At 39.0% G+C, this 27,343-nt stretch overlaps 1 protein-coding gene across 1 annotated transcript in view; it reads left to right on the top strand.

Annotated features, from left to right (window-relative positions):
• Positions 1–27,343, top strand: part of LOC134801880 (ryanodine receptor) — a 228,446-nt gene that overhangs the window by 55,478 nt on the left and 145,625 nt on the right. Inside the window, exons 5-17 of the mRNA XM_063774533.1 lie at positions 3,146–3,223; positions 3,776–3,894; positions 4,651–4,720; positions 5,054–5,253; positions 5,820–6,002; positions 6,941–7,112; positions 10,459–10,628; positions 11,565–11,689; positions 12,186–12,389; positions 17,329–17,498; positions 17,754–17,944; positions 19,994–20,134; positions 20,904–21,058. Of these exons, the coding sequence (XP_063630603.1) occupies positions 3,146–3,223; positions 3,776–3,894; positions 4,651–4,720; positions 5,054–5,253; positions 5,820–6,002; positions 6,941–7,112; positions 10,459–10,628; positions 11,565–11,689; positions 12,186–12,389; positions 17,329–17,498; positions 17,754–17,944; positions 19,994–20,134; positions 20,904–21,058 (1,978 nt within the window). The remainder of the gene's footprint in view (positions 1–3,145; positions 3,224–3,775; positions 3,895–4,650; positions 4,721–5,053; positions 5,254–5,819; positions 6,003–6,940; positions 7,113–10,458; positions 10,629–11,564; positions 11,690–12,185; positions 12,390–17,328; positions 17,499–17,753; positions 17,945–19,993; positions 20,135–20,903; positions 21,059–27,343) is intronic.

Raw genomic sequence — 27,343 nt, 5'->3', positions numbered from 1 at the left:
TTTTAATTATTTTGGACAATATTAAGCTTCTTACACAAATCTATGCATCCACTCTTCCAGTTTAACTGGTAAATATTGATTCTTAGACGACAATATAAATTAAATTCATTAATACAAAACTTAAATGTCATGGAAATAAATATGTGTGTGCAGCGTAAAATTTTATAATGTACCGATATTTAGAACTTAGAACAACGGCTTCTTTAGTTCAAAATTCATAATATTTATGCTTTTAGATAAGCTGTTTATTGACACTAAATGTTTTAAATTTTATTCAAACCTGACACATGACACTCAGTACAGATGTAGTGCATAATTATTTTCCATCGTATTTTCACGGAAACGTACGAATGTGTCTTGCTATTTCAGTCAATCTCAGTTCAAAAAGTACTCAGGTTGACTGAAGTAGCATGACAAATACGAACGTTTCTGAGAAAATACGATGGAAACTACATCTGTAGTATGTTTCTAACTATGATAAAATATTCGATAAAAGTTTTTCATACTTGTTTTTTTACAAACTACTAAAATGTATATTTATTGAATACAAATACCTATAATAAAGATTCCATTACAATATACTTACAAAAATTACATTAAAAATACATTAAAATTAAGTATAAACTAAATTAAAACTAAACTATACAAAGCTATAAATTTGTGCACCGTAGAACATGTCACCCTGTATCTATTATTGTGTTTAACCTCCTCCTGTGAATAATAATATTTTACGTATCGCCACCGTTTCGGTTGCAGGGCAAAGAAAACTTAGTGAGTACACCATTCGGTAAACTGCATGTCAAAAATTCAAAATCTTCAATTGGATTCTTGTAGAATTCTACTTTTCATCAGTATTCAATTCTACGACATTTTATTAATATTCAAAACATTTTTTTATCATTAAAGGATTTGGATGTATCTTCATTGTCATTGCTAGTAAAACTCACCACTTTAAGATGTGTAAAATCTACGACAATCTCGTGGTTCAAATTTGACATCTAAACGAGATGGCGCTGTACAGCTTCATACATTTTGCGGTAACTCTGATCATATAGAAAAAAATACATAGATTGCTCACTCCATACATCAGTTTTGGTACCAAAAAGACTATTATTTTCATAGTCGACATCTAGCATCGAGTAGCGGAATTATCAGTACTGACAATAGATGTAGCACCGACCGGAAAGTCTAATGCTCAACAACATAAGACTTTCCGATCGGTGCTACATATACGAGTATTGTCAAGTAGTAGTACTGATAATTCCGCTACTCGATGCTAGATGTCGACTATGAAAATAATAGTCTTTTTGGTACCAAAACTGATGTAATAATGGAGTGAGCACTCTTGTCTTACTATATTTCTCTATGCTCTGATTGTCAAAAGTTGACGTTTGACAATACAGTGACCGCAAAACATATGGCGCATTAAAGCGTCATCTGTTTTCGGTGTCAAACTAAGGGGCACGTTTTTTTCTTAGACTTTACCTCTCTATTACAATCAATTTTCTTTGCTACTTCATGCCTAAGGCTTAGCTTTAACTGTCACACGCACACTTATTCTTCACGTCAGTTATTGTTACTGCTTGGTATTACACTGTTATTTTTATTCAATAACATTGTCTTCTCAAACTACAATAAATATGATACAAATCCCTTGTTTCAGATCGTCCATAAAAATATAAATACCTTCTTACATCCTCTATTGGTTCCTTTTTCTACAATATCTATCTACATCCCATTTTTACATATTAACAAAATTTTCACGTCTAACGATTATTTGTTCTTTAGTTTTTATTACAACTTAACATGTCTGCTGTTTATTCAATTCTAACCTCATTCAAACAGTCAGTAAGGCCCTTTTCAATCTCAATTTATGTAGTGTTCACTTTTCAAATTTTAACTTATTTTAGTCACATATTTAATTAGGTACACAAACGGGTCTACCGCGATATAATTTCATTGTTTTTACCTTAAATTCCGACGTTTCAGCTGAGTTGCACCAGCTGTGGTCACGGAAAGACAAACAACAACAATGAAATTATATCGCGGTAGACCCGTTTGTGTAATTAAATATGTACCTATACAAAACGCGAGAGTTAGTGTTAACTTATTTTAGTGTTCTTTAATGTAACAATGGCTCGTACAATTATAGCCACTATTGTTACTATATTAATGTATTTACTTGAATGAACTGTTCCTTTGTGTTGTTCATTGGTTTACATTTCTAACAACTAAATATTTTTTCCTCTAAGGTAAAGTGGGGTAAGACTAACATAGTTTATTTTGCTCGGGGCAAGACAAACAGTATGAGGATTCCATACAAGTGATAGTCTAACCCCGGTAATAGTCTTACCCCACCTTACCTTAATAATATTTGTATTTTGCACCTCACGTACCTTTTCCACTTAATTTCTACCTTACTTCCCTTCATTTGTAGTTTTCATTTTTATATTATTTTTCTATATCCTCAAATATGACACACAAACACACTCTTTTATACCTGCTATTTTAAATTATAATTTTATTCTTATATTGATACTTATAGAATACATTCCTGACATGAATTTAATTACGGTTTTGAATTATTCACGGTTGAGCGTTTCTTTTTTTTTTGCGATATTTATATATTGTGACCTTTTTTGCCACTTTTGTGTTATTTCTAGTCAGGATCGCGAGCCCTTTTCATCCTTATAGGAGAAAAAAAGTGTCCTAAAATTTCCATACATTTTTCAAACTTTCCTTTTTGTTACCGCCATACAAAGTACCAATATGGGGAACTGGTAACACAATAGGAAAAACTCTGGGACATTTTTTTATCCCATTAGGATCGAAACAGCTCGTGATTCTGAGTAGAAATGACTCAAAAGTGGCAAAAAAGGTCACAATATATAAAACTGGCAAAAAATCAAAGAAACGCTCGGTTAGTTTCGCTAGACTAACAATATAAAAGGTAATCACGGTCGATATAAGTCTAATAAATTTAATTCCTTAAAAACTATTTTTCTACTTCCTAACATATATTTTAAATAAATATTGCCATTTTAAACGATATTTCCACAATAAAAGAACTGAAGTAAAAATGTAACCAAGAAACAATCTGAATATAACCTAAATAATATATATTTTCATTTATCCTTCGTTGCAGGGTAAAGGTACGGGATCTGGACACAGAACCTTACTTTACGGCAATGCTATTCTACTGAGGCATCTTAACAGTGACATGGTGAGTATATTTATTAATAATTAATTAATAAGTAGATCTTAAATCTTGATAAAGGTGACGTTCGGATGTCAACTGCAGTTGAATTACTGTTGCGACGTCGTTTTTGCCGCCATGATATTGATAATATTGATATAATTTGCTTGATAAAATTAGTGAAGGAATGAACGTCATAAGCACGGCAGTAATGCTGCGGCCAACGTTACTCATTTTATCATGGAAATTTACATTAACCTTTTCGACGCCGTGTCAAACACAAACGCTGTCACTCAGACGCCACGTCACCGAAGTGTCAAAACTGAAATTGAACTTTATGCATATGCACGCAGGTCTATGTTGCTCTGTGGTCTGTGACCGATTCATCCGTCGCTAGCGTTGGACCTGCGGTGCGAATATATCGGTCATAGGCGTCCAAAAGGTTAATACAGCGGCGGCAGAGATACATCATTCATTCATTCATTCATTCTAATTGAGAGTGCTGGCATTGTTGTCATAGACTCGCGAAAATTTTGATACATTTTTACATTTATAAACATTTATTGTATATAATTCCAGTACCTGGCATGTCTATCAACATCGTCATCCCAGGACAAGCTAGCGTTTGATGTCGGTCTCCAAGAACACTCACAAGGCGAGGCCTGCTGGTGGACTCTTCATCCAGCCAGCAAACAAAGGTAACATTCTGTTTACAGTACTTGCCTCTGTCAACATCATCCCAGTATAAGCTAGCGTTTGATGTCGGTCTCCAAGAACACTCACAAGGCGAGGCCTGCTGGTGGACTCTTCATCCAGCCAGCAAACAAAGGTAACATTCTGTTTACAGTACTTGCCTCTGTCAACATCATCCCAGTATAAGCTAGCGTTTGATGTCGGTCTCCAAGAACACTCACAAGGCGAGGCCTGCTGGTGGACTCTTCATCCAGCCAGCAAACAAAGGTAACATTCTGTTTACAGTACTTGCCTCTGTCAACATCATCCCAGTATAAGCTAGCGTTTGATGTCGGTCTCCAAGAACACTCGCAAGGCGATGCCTGCTGGTGGACTCTCCACCCAGCCAGCAAACAAAGGTATCATTCTATTTGAATCCATTGTGGCATATAAAACAGGTTGACGAGGTTACCAAATACATTTTAAGCCATATTATACTTACCTATACTTATATTTAAGTACCCCTTGGTGCAATTATAAAACCTAAAGTACTAGGACCTCATCTGTTACCAACAGTCCTTAGAACAACAAATACGCCTCATAACATCTTGAAAACTTTATCAAACTTTTATGCTAATAATACGCTCTTCTCGAAATTGACAATGACAATCTGAGTCTTATTTCTCAAGAAACAAAGCTGATATTCCCAGTAGACCTGTATGTCTCTTGTTTCCTTTTGTTTTTACTGTCATTTTACTTTGTAATGCCTTATATAAATACAGATCTGAGGGTGAGAAGGTGCGAGTGGGCGACGACCTTATCCTCGTGTCAGTTGCTACGGAGAGATATTTGGTAAGTTTACAAAAATATTTAAAATATTGGTCAAAAAAAAAACCGGTGGTGGCCGAGAAGATATGACGTCTGACGAGAATGAGGTCATTCAATCTAACTTTGAAGATTATCTAAATTGTATTGGTCACGAAATAAAGGCGATGAGAGAAAAACACTACCGCTACCAAAAAAACGCAACGTAATTTAGATAAAATGTGGTCCATTATACGTTACCTAAACAATTTATTTTTAGCACTGTTAGTACTTGAAAATGGAGACCTAGGCTCTCCGAAACACGTCGCGTCATCACGTTAAACCGTAAAATTAACTTAATTTATTTTTATTCATTTCCAGCACACGACGAAGGAAAACGAAGTGTCCATAGTAAACGCATCATTCCACGTCACGCACTGGTCGGTACAGCCTTACGGCACCGGCATTTCACGTATGAAATACGTCGGATACGTCTTCGGAGGAGATGTATTAAGATTCTTCCATGGCGGTGACGAATGTCTTACTATACCGAGTACTTGGAGTACGGAGGGTGGACAGAAGTGAGTATTACACTTTTAAATTGAAGGGAGGGGTATGTACAGTCGACGCCAAAAATATGTTTACACTTTTGCACCTTACTCCTTTGTAATAACTGTAATAAGGCGAAAAATGTAAACCTATTTTTGACGTCGACTGTACCTAACGCTTACAGTCAGCAGCAGAAGTTGCTAAGCGGGCGAGGTGTTCAAAATTACCTTGACACGCTCTTAATCTCTAAACAATAAAGTCGCGGTAAGATTATTTTGAACACCCGCTTGCCAACTTCTGCTGCTGACTGTACAAAGTGTTTTTGATATGTCTGACCATACTAGGACTGTAAATACTGAGGGGTGAATATGTACGAGAATGTAGTTAATAGACTTCATAAATAAAACTTTTCCTATAGGGCCATCCCCGAAATCGCAAAGTGTTCCGTCTCATACATTTCGGCGAATCATAATGTCAATGTTTTCTATGTAAAAGCAGATATTTTTTTCGAGATTTCGGGATTGGTTCAAAACAATGTCTTTCATATTATATTATTGTTTTCTCTTTACCCATAATTAAATTGTAATTTTGTTCACAGCATCGTGGTATACGAAGGCGGTTCGGTGATGTCCCAAGCCCGTTCGCTCTGGCGCCTCGAGCTCGCTCGTACTAAGTGGGCCGGCGGTTTCATAAACTGGCTCCACCCTATGCGCATACGGCATATAACTACTGGCAGATACCTTGGAGTTAACGATCAGAATGAGCTGTATCTGATACAAAGGTAATGGCGCTCACAAATTAATCCGGCAGTTTAAAAAAAAAATCTTCGTGGTCACCGGGGACCGTAGAGCTGGCTCGTTCCTCGTCCAACGGATTGGCGTAGCCATCCAAAGGGGGAACGCAGCCCGCCTTATGGGGACCCTTCCACAAGGATCGGACCTGGGTGATCTAGCCTAATGTATACATATTGGGCTAGGTTACCCATGTAACCCATGTTATGTTTTACTTATTTTTTAGGTTTCACTTTTGTAGGTAGTTTTAATTTTAGGTTACTTTTTATTGTAAGTTTGATATTAATTATGTTTATGGTTTTAAACAAAGGTAATGCAACAAAACAGGGTTGTTTACTATAGACAATGAGTTATTATTAATTGTAAAAATTCGTGCCTCTGATTCGAGAATATTATTAACTTTTTATAAACTTTTCGGTAAATCCACATTCACTAGTTAGATTCTCCCTGTTGCACAATTTTGCTTTCAATCATAACATTTATGTTATGAAGTCAATGAAGACTTTGCGGCTTTTACCGTACCTTATCATGGGCTTCTGTCATTGAAACTTAGATACGGCATCACATTGTGGGGAAATCTTCTGTTATAGAAATATAGATTTGAAGCTCCTAATGTCACTTATGACTTATGCCCGTCATTTTAGTAGTCAGATCCTTGGTTTACCTAGGCTGTGACTACACTAACAGCGATAATTTCTACTAGTAGGTAATTGTTAAGGGACCCACTGATTAACAGTCCGCCGGACGGTATCGGCCTTTCAGTTGTTCTGAACTGTCAAAATTTTGTTCTAACTGACAGGCCGTCCGGCGGACTGTTAATCAGTGGGCCCCTTTAGATGTTATTTCATCGCAGCAAGATTGTCAAATATTAATCAAACATCTCAACAATAAATACTATAGGATTATAGTGTTTATTTTTTTGAAACAGAGATGAAGCCACAACAGCATCCTGCGCGTTCTACCTGCGTCAAGAGAAGGATGACCAGAAAGTGGTGCTTGAAGACAAGGACCTCGAGGTCATCGGGTCGCCCATCATCAAGTACGGTGACTCCACTGTCATTGTGCAACACTCGGAGACCGGTCTCTGGCTGTCTTACAAGGTAACTCAGTCAGTCAGTCAGTGAAAAAGTGTCGTATAGAGCAATAAATGCCAACGTAATTGATTTTGAATCGCGACGACGCTTAGTGCTGGATGCTAAGCGCGACGAAGTAAAAGCCAGACCAGCTGCGGCAATACATTATAATTGACCGAAGCGAAGCGAAGGTCTACGTTTTGACTCGGGCATTTTGCTTTCGTATGTCCGGATGTTCTCCTCTACAGGTCGCAATTCTTAACCGATTCTCGTGAAATTTTGTGACCGAATTTTATGACTAAATAAATTTTTTTTGTCAATCCGGTTTTTGGAAATTTTTAAAAATGGCGGAGTCGTGATACCTGGCGCCTAAACAAATAGTCGTATCGATATCATAAGACTTTTTTCTTTTTGAAACATGTTTACAGAGTTAATAGCAAAAAATGCGGAAAAAAATTATCGCTGGTTTAGGCGGTATTTAGATATTTAATTTTAACTAATTTTAATTTGAGAAGGAGTAGCTAAATTTCGTCAGCCCATCTAAGAACTATTTGGCTCAGTTTGTAAACGTTCGCTTTTTCTGTTTGCACAGAGGGTCTGGGTTCGATCCCCAGTAATTGTATGCTGGGATATTATAACTTTTTGTATTTTTTTACACATAAATTTCGTATTGTTTTTCTTTAATTTACTATACACCGTGTTTTTATTGAATTCCGTTAACTTCGGGGTATAGTTAAGTACGTTTATAAGAACTAAATGGCATAGTTAATTTAAAAAAAAAAAAATTTTTTTTGTTTTCTTTTTTGTTTGTTTTTTGTTTAAAAAGTAATTAAATGTAGCATATAGCGTTGTTGTAACACGGGCATTACATTTAACTCAACCAAACAATTGAAATCTGTGACATATCAATGTCATTTCGTACATCAATCGACCGAGATTGTACTTAAGTTTAGTAGCAAATGTATGAACTCATTCTAAACACTAATCAATATGTAAGCCGGCCCTAAGGCAAGTGTACACGCTTGTAGAGGCCTTATAGTAAAAAAATAAATTATGGATTATCTCCGAAATGGACTTAATTAGAACATCGGTGTCTTTGAGAAAGTTACTTGATTTAAGCTCAGGAATGCACCCTAAATTAACGGAAATCAAAAAAAACACGGTGTATTTAAAGCTCTTAGCACCATGTTATTTCAAGCTTTGCTCGCGAGGTCTACAGCTCACAGAGCCACTAGTTACATAAATGGTGTGCTCACATGCCCGCAATGTTCGCGAACTTTTAGTAACAAGATGGGCTACGTCAGCCAATTGCGAGCACACCGGAGTTTACAGCAGTCGCCGTGGCCGAATCGGCCGTGGAGTTATTATTATTATAAGGTAACTAGCGACCCGCCCCGGCTTCGCACGGGTTACACAAAACCTTAACAAATTATACACTTAAACCTTCCTCAAGAAACATTTTATTGATAGGTGAAAACCTCATGAAAATCCGTTCAGTAGTTTTCGAGTTTATCGCGAACATACATACACATAAACAGACAGACGCGGCGAGGACTTTGTTTTATAAGGTGTAGGGATATATTAAAATAATTCTTTCAACCGAGACACGCCAAAGGTCACTTAAAAGTGGTACCTAATAGATAAGATGGATCTGAACACATAAACGTATTATGAAGTCTACGTTAAAACGTCAGTCAAAGAAACCAACACCCATTTTCACTTTTCTTAAATCTGAATTCTGATAATTGTAAACGTGAAGGATTGTCAGAAATTATGAAATAATACTATGAAGTAATTTAGGTTTATACGGCTACCTCGCACAACGTATCAGCATTGCGATACAGCGAGGAAATGCCACCAGCATCCTTGGTACAATGCCTCAAGGGCCTATTTTAGATTTAAGCTAGTTATTAATTTCGTTTAGTAGTACCACTGTATATATATTGTATGTAAATAAATGATATCATTTAGGTTTTATACTAAGTGTAAAATTTATCGCTTAAGATGCAGCATGCCTGCTACTTAACTTTAGAAAATCGGTGAAAGTTAAGACTAACTTTTGTCGTGTTTTTTTCTTTATAAGAAATTACGAGTATACTAATAATAAAAAATCCACGAAACCCAAGTTTTATTTATAAAAAAAACTAAAAGTAAACTACACCCAAAATATAACCAATACGTACCTATATCATTATCACGCGTATGTTTTACACGAGTCTTGTATTTTTACTACCCGTATATTTTCATGTATCTTTGATTTTTTCGCCTTGTATCCGTCTGACTGTCGTTTTGTCACATAAATTTACATAGTCTTTCTTAGTCTTTCACATACATCGTTGCTTTATGCATGGAGTAAATAAGTATAATTTCCACAGTGTTGACGAATTTGTAGTTACATTCATTTAAAATATGCCACAAAACTGTTTCTAATAAACTGTAAGCCATTTTTCTTAGTTTCTCAAATAATAAAATAGCCATAGGCAACCATATACATACTTCGTCTTTGACTTGGCGGCAGAGGCAGCAAGTTATTAAAATCAATTCTGCTTACGCTGCCAATTCCAACACCTACGATTACAATTAATATTAATTTCATTATTTCGTCGGAACTCATATTAAAGTACGACGCACCATAAATCCAATAAAACAGAATGAAAATTTTTCAACTTTACCTCCATAACAATTTAAAAAATATAACTACGCGTGTTTGAGTAGACCTTTTTACCGCTAACGTTTAGATGAAATATTTTAAATGTTTTTATTTGTGTAGTTATATTTATAATTTAAAATTATAAAATTATAGAATGTATTATTTATTAAGTTCATGTTGATTTTATACAAATAAAACTGCAAATTATAGAAAACATTATTTTTTTTTTTTTTTATAGGCGTAGTGGCAGAGTGTCATTACGAACCATAAAGCAAATACTGCCTCTAGTTTTTTTTAATGGATGAATGCCACGATGCTGTGTCACAAATATCTGTGAAATGAAAATTAAAAAAGAGGACTTTGCCGGCCTAGGCCTGCAAGATGTGTATGAAATTCCATTAACGACCTTTTGTCCTAGCCGCACCTGAAACGTCATACTTCGCAGCCTATTATAAGGAACATAACATCAATATTTCATTGCATGTTTGAGAAAAAGTATTTTATTTATTATTTCATTGCATGTTTGAGAAAAGCACTATACATACCTCGGCGGGAAATGGGGTTGCTCGCGCTCAGACCTATCCGGCCTCGCTTCGCTCAGCCGTCTATATGTCTTCGGCCGGCAACCCCTTTCGTCCCGGCCTCTGTAGTAATGTACTATTATTGCGCACCACCCATGTCCCATTTAAATACGACAATTCGTATTTAACGATTGTGTTTCAGTCCTATGAGACGAAGAAGAAAGGCGTCGGTAAAGTCGAAGAGAAGCAAGCGATACTTCACGAAGAAGGCAAGATGGACGACGGCTTAGACTTCTCCAGATCTCAAGAAGAGGAGTCGCGTACTGCTAGAGTTATTAGGAAGTGTTCGTCGCTCTTCACCAAGTTTATCACGTGAGTTTCGACCTTATTTCTATAGCGTTAAGGTACAGAATGGAAAGGTTTGATGAACGACGTATAAAGCAGATAATCGTTTAATTTATCACGTGAATTTGAACCTTATTTCTATATTAATAGGACTGAGAATAGGTAGGCGTGTTGGACGTTAGTTTAGACTTCTCTAGATCTCAAGAAGGAGTCGCGTACTGCTAGAGTTATTAGGAAGTGTTCGTCGCTCTTTACCAAGTTTATCACGTGAGTTTTGACCTTATTTCTATCGTGTTAAGGTTTAGAATAGATAGGCAAAATAGACGACGGACGGTAAGAACTTTTGTAAATCGCATGAAGAATCGTATCCTGCTAGTTAGTATATAATTAGGAACTGTTCGCCGCTTTTTACTAAGTATATCAAGTCATTTTAAACAGTTATTAAGTCTTAGTTTTATCATATTAAAGGGCTTAGAATGGAAGGGAATGATGGACGACGGATCGGCGGGCAAAATAAAGAAATACCTAAAAGTATAAGTATAGTACTTAACTGTCTACAGCTAGCAGCAGAGTTTGCAGCCATTTGATAGCGAAAACTTCAACGTTTCTATGAAAATATGACGTTTATAGTGACTCTGCCACCCTTTGTCGCTCCAGACAAGTGGCGTAGCGTGAACTAATCTAGCCGTGGGCGAAGTCGCATCTGCGAGGCCCTTTTCTTTCAATGTGTCCGACCAAAGGGGCCTCGCGAGGCCCCTTCAGGCGCGAGGCCGTGGGCGACGGCCCACTTCGCCTACGCCTAGCTACGCCACTGCTCCAGACTTAATTGAGACGAATACTACAACCAATATAACGCCAGAATATTTATCAGCTTATACAGGACCCCAGTTATTCCAGCATCTTCAAAACCATCTCAAAAACATACCTAATACCAAACATATTGATAAAAAAACCTGTTTCCAGTGGCCTTGAAACTCTGCAAGAGAACCGGCGGCACTCCATGTTTTTCGCGTCGGTGAATCTTGGCGAGATGGTCATGTGTCTCGAGGATCTGATCAACTACTTCGCGCAGCCTGATGAGGAGATGGGTAAGTCATCTTATCACCAAGGCCCTTGCAATTACACCAAGTTTCGTGTTACAAGTTATTTCACGGATTCGTGCTTGACAGTTGATAATGATAATATTTGAATTCATTGAAATGAAGATTCTCATTATAGAATCTTTGTCTGTTTTGTCTTACAATTATGGTACAGCCACAAACCAGATTCGAGCTAGTTTAAAAAGCCTAAGGGCTGATTTAGACGGCGCGCGAACTCGCACGCGATTTTAGTTACATTGCGGACTGTTGATTACGTCCAATTCAACCGATCGATCAAAAACCGCAATGTAATGAAACTCGCATGCGAGTTCTCCCATCGTCTAAATGAGCCCTAACTAAACTGAAATTTATCTTTTATAGTCTCAGATGAAATGAACGGTATCATCACTGGTCTTATGAGGAAGACCTGAATGTGTCCAAGGATTGTTAAAAAACAACATAACCTCATTTAATGACACTTAGATAAATAGATAACCATTTCCAGAACACGAAGAGAAACAGAACAAGTTCCGGGCCCTCCGCAACCGTCAGGACCTGTTCCAAGAGGAAGGCATCCTGAACTTGATCCTCGAAGCCATAGACAAGATCAACGTCATCACGTCACAAGGGTTCCTGGCCGGGTTCTTGGCTGGAGACGAGTCCGGGCAGAGCTGGGAGATGATCTCTGGATACCTGTACCAGTTGCTTGGTAAGCCATAGAACGTCATCACGTTACAAGGGTTCCTGATCGAGTTCCTGGCTGGAGACGAGTCCGGGCAGAGCTGGGAGATGATCTCTGGATACCTGTACCAGTTACTTGGTAAGCCATAGAATGTCATCACGTCACAATGGTTCCTGGCAGGGTTCCTGGCTGGAGACGAGTGCGGGCAGAGCTGGGACATGATCTCTGGATACCTGTACCAGTTGCTTGGTAAGCCATAGAAGGTCATCACGTCACAAGGGTTCCTGGCCGGGTTCCTGGCTGGAGACGAGTCCGGTCAGAGCTGGGAGATGATCTCTGGATACCTGTACCAGTTGCTTGGTAAGCCATAGAACGTCATCACGTCACAAGGGTTCCAGGCTAGAGACGAGTCCGGGCAGAGCTGGGAGATGATTTCTGGATACCTGTATCAGTTGCTTGGTAAGCCATAGAACGTCATCACGTCACAAGGGTTCCTGGCCGAGTTCTTGGCTGGAGACGAGTCCGGGCAGAGCTGGGAGATGATCTCTGGATGTATCAGTTGCTTGGTAAGTCCTAGCCGTAGACGTCATCACGTCACAAAGGTTCCTGGCCGGGTTCCTGGCTACAGACGTGTCCGTACAGAACTGGGAGATGATCTCTGGATGCCTGTACCGGGTCTCTATTGGTTCCCATAATTTTTTTGTTCCGATTTATTCAATCCATAACGTTTTCCATCATAATTTTTATTAGTCATATTGTCAATAGTCATAAATTTTAACAATATAAATTGCAGTTCCGATTTTTGCAGGTCACTATTATTGTTAGTCATAAAATTTGTTACTCATAATATTCAAAGTCCAGAAGGTATACCATTACATAATATTGAAGGCAATAAACTTGGTTACAATAATCGTTATAAGGTCTTTTATTGCAGGTTATAATGATAAGTAGGGGCTCTATTGCATTCTCTAAATTTTAAGTTCCGATTTTTTTTAGACCATAACGTTTTCCATCACAATTTTTATTAGTCATATTGTCAATAGTTATAAAATTAAACAAAACAAATTGCATGCTTGTCTACGTACCTAGGGATTTTTTTTAATTTGGCTTACTGATTTCCCCTCCATTTCTTATTTTTCATGTAGTTTATTAAGCCATTTCATCCCGCCAACGAGTCGACGGAGCCCCGCTTCGCGGGGCTCCTATTTCCGCTCTGAGGGACACAAGGTAACTAACGAACCTACCTGAGGAATCCGATGTTTTATTGTTTGGTTTACTGATTTCCCGCCATTTCTTATTTTTCATGTAGCTTATTAAGTCATTTCGTCCCGCCAATGAGTCGACGGAGCCCCGCTTCGCGGGGCTCCTATTTCCGCTCTGAGGGACACAAGGTAACTAACGAACCTACCTGAGGAAACAGATTTCATTTTTCTTTATATGAAGGATGTCATTAAAAATGGCCCTTTGTTTGACATAATTATTGAAAGTCATAATGTTTAATATTATATCCTCTAATATCCTAAATATTAGAATATTAGAGGATATCATTTTATGACTATCGAAATTCGAAACAGTAAGTTTATGGGAAACAAAGAGATGACATTAAAACGATACGATTAACGACCATTAGTCCGATAAAATATATGCCTTAAAATATTTCTGAATAATTATTGATATACCTTTGAATGTTATACTCAAAAATTTTATAACTTTTGTGATTATAGCGTTTACTATTATAGATGTTTAACATTAGAACTATGAAACGTTATACTTAACAAAAATTATGACTATTGATGTTTATGTCCATAAATTATATGGATATCAATTTCTGACTATCGAAATTCGAAACAATAAGTTTATGGGAAACAAAGGGATCCCGCCTGTACCAGTTGCTTGGTAAGTCTAAGCCATAGACAATGTCATCGCGTCACAAAGGTTCCTGACCGTGTTCCTGGCTGGAGACGAGTACGGCCAGAGCTGGGAGATGATCTCTGGATACTTGTACCAGTTGCTTGGTAAGTCTTAGCCGTAGACGTCATTACGTCACAAGGGTTCCTGGCCGGGTTCCTCGCTGGAGACGAGTCCGGGCAGAGCTGGGAGATGATCTCTGGATACTTGTACCAGTTGCTAGGTAAGTCTTAGCCGTAGACGTCATCACGTCACAAGGGTTCCTGGCCGGGTTCCTCGCTGGAGACAAGTCCGGGCAGAGCTGGGAGATGATCTCTGGATACCTGTACCATGCAGTTGCTTGGTAAGTCCTAGCCGTAGACGTCATCACGTCACAAGGGTTCCTGGCCGGGTTCCTCGCTGGAGACAAGTCCGGGCAGAGCTGGGAGATGATCTCTGGATACCTGTACCATGCAGTTGCTTGGTAAGTCCTAGCCGTAGACGTCATCACGTCACAAGGGTTCCTGGCCGGGTTCCTCGCTGGAGACGAGTCCGGTCAGAGCTGGGAGATGATCTCTGGATACCTGTACCAGTTGCTTGGTAAGCCATAGAACGTCATCACGTCACAAGGGTTCCAGGCTAGAGACGAGTCCGGGCAGAGCTGGGAGATGATTTCTGGATACCTGTATCAGTTGCTTGGTAAGCCATAGAACGTCATCACGTCACAAGGGTTCCTGGCCGAGTTCTTGGCTGGAGACGAGTCCGGGCAGAGCTGGGAGATGATCTCTGGATGTATCAGTTGCTTGGTAAGTCCTAGCCGTAGACGTCATCACGTCACAAAGGTTCCTGGCCGGGTTCCTGGCTACAGACGTGTCCGTACAGAACTGGGAGATGATCTCTGGATGCCTGTACCAGTTGCTTGGTAAGTCTAAGCCATAGACAATGTCATCGCGTCACAAAGGTTCCTGACCGTGTTCCTGGCTGGAGACGAGTACGGCCAGAGCTGGGAGATGATCTCTGGATACTTGTACCAGTTGCTTGGTAAGTCTTAGCCGTAGACGTCATTACGTCACAAGGGTTCCTGGCCGGGTTCCTCGCTGGAGACGAGTCCGGGCAGAGCTGGGAGATGATCTCTGGATACTTGTACCAGTTGCTAGGTAAGTCTTAGCCGTAGACGTCATCACGTCACAAGGGTTCCTGGCCGGGTTCCTCGCTGGAGACAAGTCCGGGCAGAGCTGGGAGATGATCTCTGGATACCTGTACCATGCAGTTGCTTGGTAAGTCCTAGCCGTAGACGTCATCACGTCACAAGGGTTCCTGGCCGGGTTCCTGGCTGGAGACGAGTCCGGTCAGAGCTGGGAGATGATCTCTGGATACCTGTACCAGTTGCTTGGTAAGCCATAGAACGTCATCACGTCACAAGGGTTCCAGGCTAGAGACGAGTCCGGGCAGAGCTGGGAGATGATTTCTGGATACCTGTATCAGTTGCTTGGTAAGCCATAGAACGTCATCACGTCACAAGGGTTCCTGGCCGAGTTCTTGGCTGGAGACGAGTCCGGGCAGAGCTGGGAGATGATCTCTGGATGTATCAGTTGCTTGGTAAGTCCTAGCCGTAGACGTCATCACGTCACAAAGGTTCCTGGCCGGGTTCCTGGCTACAGACGTGTCCGTACAGAACTGGGAGATGATCTCTGGATGCCTGTACCAGTTGCTTGGTAAGTCTAAGCCATAGACAATGTCATCGCGTCACAAAGGTTCCTGACCGTGTTCCTGGCTGGAGACGAGTACGGCCAGAGCTGGGAGATGATCTCTGGATACTTGTACCAGTTGCTTGGTAAGTCTTAGCCGTAGACGTCATTACGTCACAAGGGTTCCTGGCCGGGTTCCTCGCTGGAGACGAGTCCGGGCAGAGCTGGGAGATGATCTCTGGATACTTGTACCAGTTGCTAGGTAAGTCTTAGCCGTAGACGTCATCACGTCACAAGGGTTCCTGGCCGGGTTCCTCGCTGGAGACAAGTCCGGGCAGAGCTGGGAGATGATCTCTGGATACCTGTACCATGCAGTTGCTTGGTAAGTCCTAGCCGTAGACGTCATCACGTCACAAGGGTTCCTGGCCGGGTTCCTCGCTGGAGACAAGTCCGGGCAGAGCTGGGAGATGATCTCTGTATACCTGTACCATGCAGTTGCTTGGTAAGTCCTAGCCGTAGACGTCATCACGTCACAAGGGTTCCTGGCCGGGTTCCTCGCTGGAGACAAGTCCGGGCAGAGCTGGGAGATGATCTCTGGATACCTGTACCATGCAGTTGCTTGGTAAGTCCTAGCCGTAGACGTCATCACGTCACAAGGGTTCCTGGCCGGGTTCCTCGCTGGAGACAAGTCCGGGCAGAGCTGGGAGATGATCTCTGGATACCTGTACCATGCAGTTGCTTGGTAAGTCCTAGCCGTAGACGTCATCACGTCACAAGGGTTCCTGGCCGGGTTCCTCGCTGGAGACAAGTCCGGGCAGAGCTGGGAGATGATCTCTGTATACCTGTACCATGCAGTTGCTTGGTAAGTCCTAGCCGTAGACGTCATCACGTCACAAGGGTTCCTGGCCGGGTTCCTCGCTGGAGACAAGTCCGGGCAGAGCTGGGAGATGATCTCTGGATACCTGTACCATGCAGTTGCTTGGTAAGTCCTAGCCGTAGACGTCATCCCGTACAAGGGTTCTTGGCCGAGTTCCTGGCTGGAGACGATTTCTGGACACTTGTACCAGTTACTTGGTTAGTCTTAAAAGAAAATACCCTCAAGTATTCATCATAGCAGCCAAAAGTCTCTCATTCTACGGATCCTTGTACCTTCTTTGGCTACGTGCTTCGATTCGCGTTCACCAAGTACGTTTCTGCCCTGGCGGCCATCTGGTTATCTTTACCAATCGCTTGATATTAATTATATCTCACTTGACAAATATAAGCGCATGTACCTAATTAGTGCGAGGGTCCCAAACTGTGTAATTTCTTTAACCACGAATCGAACGAAAGAAAAAGTACAAATAACAAAATGAAATTAAAAGAATACTCATTTCCTCTTTCTTCCACAGCGGCCATCATAAAGGGTAACCACACCAACTGCGCGCAGTTCGCCAACTCCAACCGCCTCAACTGGCTGTTCTCGCGTCTCGGCTCCCAAGCCTCGGGGGAGGGCACGGGAATGCTGGACGTGTTACATTGCGTGCTGATCGACTCGCCTGAGGCGCTGAATATGATGAGAGTGAGTAATGGAAATGGAACACTTAAATTATGATCGATATGGAGAGAATTTCGGAGTAGGAGGAGCTTTTCGAACCCGTGTAGCGAATGAATTTTTCTCGTTTTTTTTTTCGTACTAAAACGACAAATATTTTTGAAATTAATTTAGTTGTCTCATAGCTCTACTCAGTGATAGCAGCTACAAATACCATTGTTTGCTAAAAATTACCTTTTTATTTTTACATTTTTAATAAAAAGTACCTTTTTATTTTTACAGGACGAGCACATAAAAGTAATCATCTCCCTCCTCGAGAAGCACGGTCGCGACCCAAAAGTCCTCGACGTACTGTGTTCTCTATGCGTCGGTAATGGCGTCGCTGTGCGTTCCTCACAGAACAATATCTGCGATTATCTACTGCCTGGGAAGAATTTACTACTACAGACGGCTTTAGTGGACCATGTGTCAAGGTAAGACTTTATTATTAGGTCCTTACCTATGAAATTGGCGTTTTTGTTCATAGATATAAGTCTGATCCTAGTTTTTTTTTTTTTACAAAAGTACATACACAATTACAATAAAACTACAATATGATTTCGCCGAACTGCTTGACAGCAATTAATTGTTATTTTTTATTGTTAAGTGTTCAGAATTAAGCCTTGAAAATAGGTCTTTTCACGTGCTGTCGGTTCGAGTATTAAAATTACTTATATTTTTCTAATGGTACCAATTTTCAAGAAATGGAGATATTGAAAACATACCTTAAAGGTGTCAAAAATTACTGGAAAAATTTTGTTTGGTTTGAATTAGCCATCAAAAAAATATCCGCAAAATTAATTGTATGGAAATTCGTGTTTCGTTGAAATTCTCCGAACAAAACGCCAATTTCATAGGTAATGACCTAATATAAGGGTATAGAGTTCAATTTTCAATGATGTATGGGTGCGACCTAAAAGTCCTCGACGTACTGTGTTCTCTATGCGTCGGTAATGGCGTCGCTGTGCGTTCCTCACAGAACAATATCTGCGATTATCTACTGCCGGGGAAGAATTTACTACTACAAACGGCGTTAGTGGACCATGTGTCAAGGTGAGGACTTTATGATAAGGGCATAGAGTTCAAGTTTCAATGATGTACGGGTGCGACCTAAAAGTCCTTGACGTACTATGCTCTCTATGCGTCGGTAATGGCGTCGCTGTGCGTTCCTCACAGAACAATATCTGCGATTATCTACTGCCTGGGAAGAATTTACTACTACAGACGGCTTTAGTGGACCATGTGTCGAGGTAAGTACTTTATGATAAGGCAATAAGGTTCAATTTTGAATGATTTTAATAGATTAGGCGCAAGAAAGCAGTTAACTTAAACAAGTAAGCACAGTCGCGACCCAAAAGTCGTCGACGTACTGTGTTCTCTATGCGTCGGTAATGGAGTCGCTGTACGTTCCTCGCAGAACAATATCTGCGATTATCTACTGCCGGGGAAGAATTTACTACTACAGACGGCTTTAGTGGACCATGTGTCAAGGTAAGACTTTATTATAAGGGTATAGAGTTCAATTTTCAATGATGTATGGGTGCGACCTAAAAGTCCTCGACGTACTGTGTTCTCTATGCGTCGGTAATGGCGTCGCTGTGCGTTCCTCACAGAACAATATCTGCGATTATCTACTGCCTGGGAAGAATTTACTACTACAGACGGCTTTAGTGGACCATGTGTCAAGGTAAGACTTTATTATAAGGGCATAGAGTTCAAGTTTCAATGATGTACGGGTGCGACCTAAAAGTCCTCGACGTACTGTGTTCTCTATGTGTCGATAATGGCGTCGCTGTGCGTTCCTCACAGAACAATATCTGCGATTATCTACTGCCGGGGAAGAATACTACTACAAACGGCGTTAGTGGACCATGTGTCAAGGTGAGGACTTTATGATAAGGGCATAGAGTTCAAGTTTCAATGATGTACGGGTGCGACCTAAAAGTCCTTGACGTACTATGCTCTCTATGCGTCGGTAATGGCGTCGCTGTGCGTTCCTCACAGAACAATATCTGCGATTATCTGTTACCAGGGAAGAATTTACTGCTGCAGACGGCGTTAGTGGACCATGTGTCAAGGTGAGGACTTTATGATAAGGCAATAGGGTTTAATTTTGAATGATTTAAATAGATTAGGCGCAAGAAAGCTGTTAACTTAAATTAGTAAGCACGGCCGCGACCTAAAAGGCCTCGACGTACTATGCTCTCTATGCGTCGGTAATGGAGTTAGTTGACTTTATGATATGAATAGGAATAAGAAAACACATAAAAAGACAAGAACAGAGAAAAGACATAGAATTCCAATTTTAATTAATTAATTAATTAATTATTTTAATTGTGCCTTTCTACAAGTTCAGGCGCATCAATGGACTAACTTACCATGAACAGTGAATATAATTATTAATTTACTACTTACGTAATGAGGTATTTTCTATTACTCTAAAGCTGCTCTAAAGTCTTAATTCATTATGTTTTTCTTTACAGTGTTCGTCCAAATATCTTCGTGGGTCGCGTGGAAGGTTCAGCCGTGTACCAAAAATGGTATTTTGAGGTCACCATGGACCACATTGAGAAGACGACGCATATGATGCCACATTTGAGGATTGGATGGGCGAATACTGCTGGGTAAATAACTTTTAACCTCCTTATTCATAAACGCGCTACAAACCTCAATTAGCTAATAATCGTTCGTCTTTATCTGTCATTTTGACTTATGTATTTGTAAGAAAGGGATAAAACATAATTTAACTAAATCAGGCCCGTAAAGTTTTATGAATAAGGGGATAAATTGGTACTTCACTTAAGGTAGAATTTGTTGACGACCTGTCTGGCCTAGTCGGTAATGACCCTGCCTATGAAGCCGATGGTCCTGGGTTCGAATCCCGGTAAGGGCATTTATGTGTGTTAAGCACAGATATTTTTTCCTGAGTTATGATTGTTTTTTGTGTAAGTATTTTAAGTATTTGTATGTTATATATTTTATATCGTTGTCTGAGTTTACCTATGCATATTACTGTTGTTTTCCATCGTATTTTCTCGGAAACGATCGTATTTGTCATGCTACTTCAGTCAATCTTAGTACTGTTTGTACCGAGACTGACTGAAATAGCAAGACACGTTCGTTCGTCATAATACGATGGAAAATAATTATGCACTACAACTGTATATCGTCTTCTTGAGTTTTCTGTGGGGCTTAGTCAATGTACAGTCGCCATCAGATATATCGGAGCGGCCAAGGTGCTCACAAATATCGGAACACGCCTCTATTGTCAGGGCGTTAGAGCGCGTGTTCAGATATTGTGAACACCTTGGCCGTTCCGATATATCTGATGGCGACTGTATGTGAGGATGTCCTTTGATATTTATTTATTTAAACAATTATTTATTTTTCCAGGTACGTCCCCTACCCCGGTGGCGGTGAGAAATGGGGCGGCAACGGAGTCGGGGACGATCTGTATTCATTCGGCTTCGATGGTGCCAACCTCTGGTCTGGCGGCCGCAAGACACCCGTCAATAGGAACTATGCAGACGAGCCGTTTATTAGAAAAGGTACCTTATTGTCCTTGTCACAAGGTTCAGTTTCCAATGGCGTTGATAGTGGCTTATGCTCATATGGTTGCGGGGGAGCGCAAGACATCTTTAAGAAAATCTGCTTGATTATTTAGAAAATAACTTTATTGGCTTTCCAAAAAGGTTCATTTTCCCATTGAGTAAATCTGTCATCATACGGATGCAGCAGCGCGCTCCTTCATTAGAAAAGGTACATTATCTCCATTGGTTTAAGGTTTAGTTTACGCCAACGTTTTTAGGGTTCCTTACCCAAAGGGTAAAAACGGGACCCTATTACTAAGACTCCGCTGTCCGTCTGTCTACTGTCTGTCATCAGGCTGTATCTCATGAACCGTAATAGATAGGCAGTTGAAATTTTCACAGATGATTTATTTCTGTTGCCGCTATAACAACAAATACTAAAAACAGAATATAATAAATATTTAAGTGGGGCTCCCATACAACAAACGTGTTTTTTTTGCCGTTTTGCGTAATGGTACGGAACCCTTCGTGCGCGAGTCCGACTCGCACATGGCCGGTTTTTAATCACTAAAGCTCGAAAGAGTTCGGGTAATACAGTCAGCAGCGATATAGTTACTAAGCGGGCGAGGTGTTCAAAATGACCTTGACGCGACTTTATTGTTAAGGGAATAAGAGCGCGTCAAGGTAATTTTGAACACCTCGCCCGCTTAGTAACTTCTGCTGCTGACTGTACACGTACACTTTTTTTTCTTTCAACTTGTCCGTACATGCTTTCATATTTCTATGAGAAATGTGAATAAAAATAGTTAAATGGCCTCCAAATAGAAAGAAAGAAAAAACATTTTCACATCACCTATTCGGAAAAGGGCTTTTTCTCAAAAATGGACGGCAAAGTCGACTTTGCCATTTAAAAAATAGGTCGCGAAGTGTGGAGTTTATGGTCAGTCAAAAATTAAAAAGTTAAAAACATTGCAGTCTCGATTTTGGGACTGCAATGTTGCATACAAATTCCATTATTTGTCGAGTTCCAAACTTTTTAAAAGTTTAAATGGCCATATCAAATAAAGGCACAGGCCTATTAAACAGCCAAACAGATGATAAGTACTTATTATTATAATGTTGGTACCGCGACTATTTAGCTGTCTCAAATAGGTTGGCGTATTTTCGGCAGAAAAATACACTTCTATTTTAAAATTAAAAAATAAAAAGCCGGCAAAGCAAACTTTTTCAATTGTTTCTACTTTTTTCTATGAAAATATATACGTAAGAACGTTGCTTTTGTAAAATATTTCTATTATATTTATATTTCTTGCACCATTTTTGAGAAAAGCATTAAGCTGCTCGGCTGGAAGGCTACTTGCTGGCTTCGGATTCAATTAAACGGACTCCCAAACGGACCCTCGTCCGTTTAAAACGAATCCTCAGCCTGCAAGTAGCTACTTCCGAGCCTCGACAATAATGTACTATTTCTTCTCTGCTAGGAGGGATCAAGGTGGCACTTTTCTTCCCTGCTAAGGGGGATCAAAGTGGCACTTTTCTGTTCTAGGACACTGTTTTTGTTATTTTTTGCATTCTTTTTTTAGCTTGAATAATATTTTGAAACATAATAATTGTGTCAACACTAAGATTTGAAAAGTTGATGTGAAAAGCAGTATGTGTCACACGGTATCAACATTATTTCGTCTTGGGCGTTAACACTTGAATCCCTCATTACGCTCAGGATTCTAAACAAACAAACAAACAAACAATTTATTTATTTGCAAAAAAGGGTAATTACAGGTCTTATTGTTATACAGTATTATGTTCCACCTTTTCAGCTGTATACAAACAGCATGCAAATCCATAAAGGCATCTTAAAAAATATGTAGTTACATTTGAAAGCTTTAACATTTTATTAAAATTATCAAATACTTTATAATTACCTACAGCCATTTATATAGTTTTAACCATAACCAAATCGATTACAGATAACATTTATTTACAAATTTACACAGGTCGTTACTTAATCTACGTTATTTAAAAAATCTTGTATACTATAGAAACACCGATCAAGAAGCCAATTTCTTAAAGTTTGCTTAAACTCATTGCCTTCGAGAGCTTTTATTTGAACAGGCAACTTGTTAAAGATCACAATACTCATATTAAAAGCATTTTTTTTATAAATGCTGGTCATACATCGTGGCTGATTGAGGAAATTTTTATATTGTGGTCGTGGATTAGCACAAAACAAGTCTGAACGCTTTACGAAATAATTTGGAAATTGCTTAACAAAAGTACAAATTTTTAATATATATATGCAAGCCAAAGGCAAGATGTTGAACTGTTTAAACAAAGGTCTACAACTGCTGTCTACAGGAGCATTTGCAATTACACGTATACATCTCTTTTGAAGCTTGAATGCCCTTTCAACATCCACAGAGTTACCCCATAGGATGAGGCCGTAGTTGAGAATGGATGCTACATGACCATGATAAGCTACAAGTGCAGCTTCACGAGATACAGAATCGCGTAACTTTCTTAAGGCAAATACAAAACGATCGAGCCTTGAACATATTGATGTTATATGTTCTTTCCAATTTAGATAAGAGTCGATATATAAACCTAAAAATTTAATTGAGTCAGTTTTCTGAAGAGCAGCACCGTCAAGGTTGATATTAAGATGAGGAGGGGTTGCCCCATATGAATGGAATTGCATGTATTGAGTTTTGGATAAATTTATGAGAAGGTTGTTATTAGTTATCCAATTATTAATGTCAGTCAAGGCTTTATTAACATCTGCCTCATATGAACACGGATCTTGACTCCTTACTATAATAGTTGTATCGTCCGCAAAAAGTATGGATTTGGGCTGTGTGGCTTTAGGAAGATCGTTTATAAATATTAAAAATAACAGTGGACTTAAATTACTACCCTGCGGTACTCCTGAGACTACATTACGATTAGGTGATCTATATATTGTTTTGTGTATTTGATTTTTAATTTCTACAAATTTAGAGATTTCTGTGCATTGCCTTCTATTATCTAAATAAGATCTGAGCCAATCGTTCGAATGGCCTCTGACTCCAGAAGCATCCAATTTTTTAAGAAGTTTTGAGTGATCAACTAGGTCAAAAGCTTTAGTCATATCGAGGAATATGGACATAACCGGCAATTTGTCATTAATAGATTCAGTTAAATATTTAATAAACTCAAAACATGCCACCTCTGTATTGAGACCTTTTCTAAATCCATATTGATTAGGGTGTAAGATATTATGTTTAGTTAAAAAATTGTGTAATCGAGTGCAAAAAGCTTTTTCAAATATTTTCGACAATATTGAGACAATAGTAATTGGTCTGTAGTTATTAGGGTCTTCACGGTCTCCTTTTTTGAATAGCGGTTTTATAATGGATAGTTTTAGCTGTTCTGGAAAATAACCTTGAAGAAAAGACAAATTTATCAAATGTGACAGTGGGGTGCTTATAAATGATCCTGTTAGTTTTACTATTTTAGTTGTGATATCATCAATGCCAGAAGTGTTACTATTACTTAAAGACATAATAATTTTAAGGACCTCATTGTAATCTATTGGCATTAAAAACATTGTAAATTGGTTGCTTTCGACATTAATCTGTCCCTGATTGTTGTTAACTTTACTCAACTCAATGAAATGGTCATTAAAAATTTTACAAATATCTTGTGGATTGTTATAAGACTTGTCATTGATTTTTAAGTTATTAATATCAGTCGCATAGTTAGGGTTTGATACTTGAGATGCTATAAGATTCCAAGTTGCCTTACACTTGTTTTTATTTCTAGATATATATTTACTATGGCTGATCTGTTTTGATTTATTAATACATTTATTTAATAATCTACCGTATCTCTTAAATAAAAATTCACTAGAGTCCGACTTGTTTCCACTGTTTCTAATTTGGAAAAGCAACTGTCGTTTGACCTGACATGACTTACGGATGCCTTTAGATAGCCATTTAAGTTTGCTTTGCCTACTATTTATTTTGACTTTAATGAGTGGGAAACATAAGTCATAGAACAGTCTCAGTAAGTCATAAAACAAGTTGAAAGCTTCAATGGCGTTGTTACAGCTTAGAACGTCACTGAAGGAGAGAGCCTTAATGCTGTCAATAAATTTCCTGACATTATCACAACAATAATCTCTTTTCATCTCAAACCAGGTCGTGTAGGACTTAATTTTATTAATGTTTAAAATGATACATTGAGCTCTATCGTGATCCGACAAGTCAAGTTTGATATTTTCAGATTTTACACAACGCATATTACTAGCTATTTGATCGATACAGGCGTTAATCCTAGTTGGCGTCTTTATATGCATAGTAAAATTGTAGCTTTTCAATAAACTAGATAAATCTTTCGTGACGGAATTATCTTTTAGGGTATCTATATTCCAATCACCACATATCACAATTTTTTTCTTTTTGTACTTAAGGGCTAAATATTGAAACAAACTCTCAAGCTTATGTAAGAATATACGGTAATGAGTCTGTGTTTGTTGTGGTATTCTATAAATAGTAATTATTATTAAATTAATGCTAGTGACTAAAATACCACAGCATTCAAAATATAAATTAGATGCTAACTTTGGCATAATCTCAATTGACTGGACCTCGAGTGACTTTCTCACGAGTATTGCTGTGCCACCTCTACATTTATCTCTACAATATGAAGCAGCTAATTTAAAGTCGTTTAATTTTATGTTCTTTTCAGAGCCTTTTTTGATAAATGTTTCACTTAAACAGATAACATCAACGTTTTGAAAGTTGTTTTGAAATTCATTAAGTGTTATTTCTAAAATATCAAGTTTATTTAATAATCCACATATATTTTGGTGAAGTATCATAAATTTATCCAGGTTTTTACTGCATTCATATATACTACGTTGTTGAGTTACAATGTTATCAGACTGAGAAGCGACGAAAAAACTTATTAGGGGATGTCCGATGATTATCGGTTATTTCTATACTGCTCTCGGCAACTTGCTGAGCGGGCTTCGCAGCGGGACTACACTTACGTTCAGTATATGAGATTTTAGGTCCAATAATATTGCGTTGTAGAAGTTGCATTTGGTAGAAATCAGTGTATAGTGAACATGCTATTTGGTGAAATATTCTTGTCGTAAAATATTTCAATGTTGTGAACTTACTGGAGTTACCAATTGGCTTGTAACTGTAATCACGTGTAAGAAATTTACAATGGTCAAATTGCTCGGAAATATATTTAAGCATGTTGTTTAGTGGGGCTTCGTTTAAGTATTTATTATAAGGTACTTGTACAACGATAACATTTGTGTGGGCTACTTGTTGTATGAAATAATATAAATTCGCGAATAGTTTGCTGGGGTTGCTGTCGTTGGTGCCGGTAATGATAATCAAGAAGTCGTCCTTGCTCAACAGTGTTCCATCTTCTGGTAGTGCACGCAGTACATGGCTCGTTTCAGCCCCGGGGTTTGAATAGCATTTTATTTCGAAATAGGAACCGTACATGGTATTTAGCGATGGTCCGAGATTTCTGCCTTCCTCGTCGGCTAGTACTACAAGTTTACGTTTTGGCAAACCAAGCTTGATTCTGTTTTCAAAATCATCTTGAAACTGATTTTTATATATATTAGGATATGTAGTTCTGTTTCGAGATCGAGAAGAGCTCTTTCCAGTGCTATTACTGAGGATTGGTGTCTGCGTGTTGCTGTTAGATAAGTTAATTGTTTGGGTGGGCTCCGGTGATTTTTTCTCAATTTGTACGACAGGTGGCGCTGAGGGCGTGGCAGGAACTTTCGGAAGCTCTAACAAAGGTTCCGTTCTGTTCTGGTCATTATTCTCTACACTTTTTTCAGTAGATGAGAAATCTAACTTAGTCCTTTTCACTTTTTTTTCCTTCATGGTGATATTTTTGTCCATGTTAGAGGTAGAACTGCAGACAGGTGTTAACTTTTTTAAAATCAACTCACACTCTGTAAGCCTCTTAGTTAACGAGTTATTTGCAGCTAACAATTTCTCGATTTCCGTGTCAGCAGAATGTAGTTTTTCTTTCAGTTCGCTTATTTCATTGGACATCTCTTGATGTGTATAACTGGTATTTAATCGTATGTCACGGTAGTTTCTGTTCAATACTGGTGTTTTCGAAGGAGAAGCGTCTTCGTATTCGTCTTCTGACAACCCAGAGAAGGAATTTTCGGTCTGAATATTTATTTTGTATTTCTTTCTGATTGTAACATTTTCGCGCGCAAAGTTTGGAGACGAAAAGTTTACGTCCGAACTAGACATACATCTTTGGCACGTGAATATTTTC

This window comes from Cydia splendana, chromosome 23 (genome assembly GCF_910591565.1).
Source record: "Cydia splendana chromosome 23, ilCydSple1.2, whole genome shotgun sequence".
Taxonomy (NCBI): Eukaryota; Metazoa; Arthropoda; class Insecta; order Lepidoptera; family Tortricidae; genus Cydia; species Cydia splendana.
Note: the sequence above shows the minus strand (reverse complement) of the source record. Positions and strands in the feature narration are given on the sequence as shown.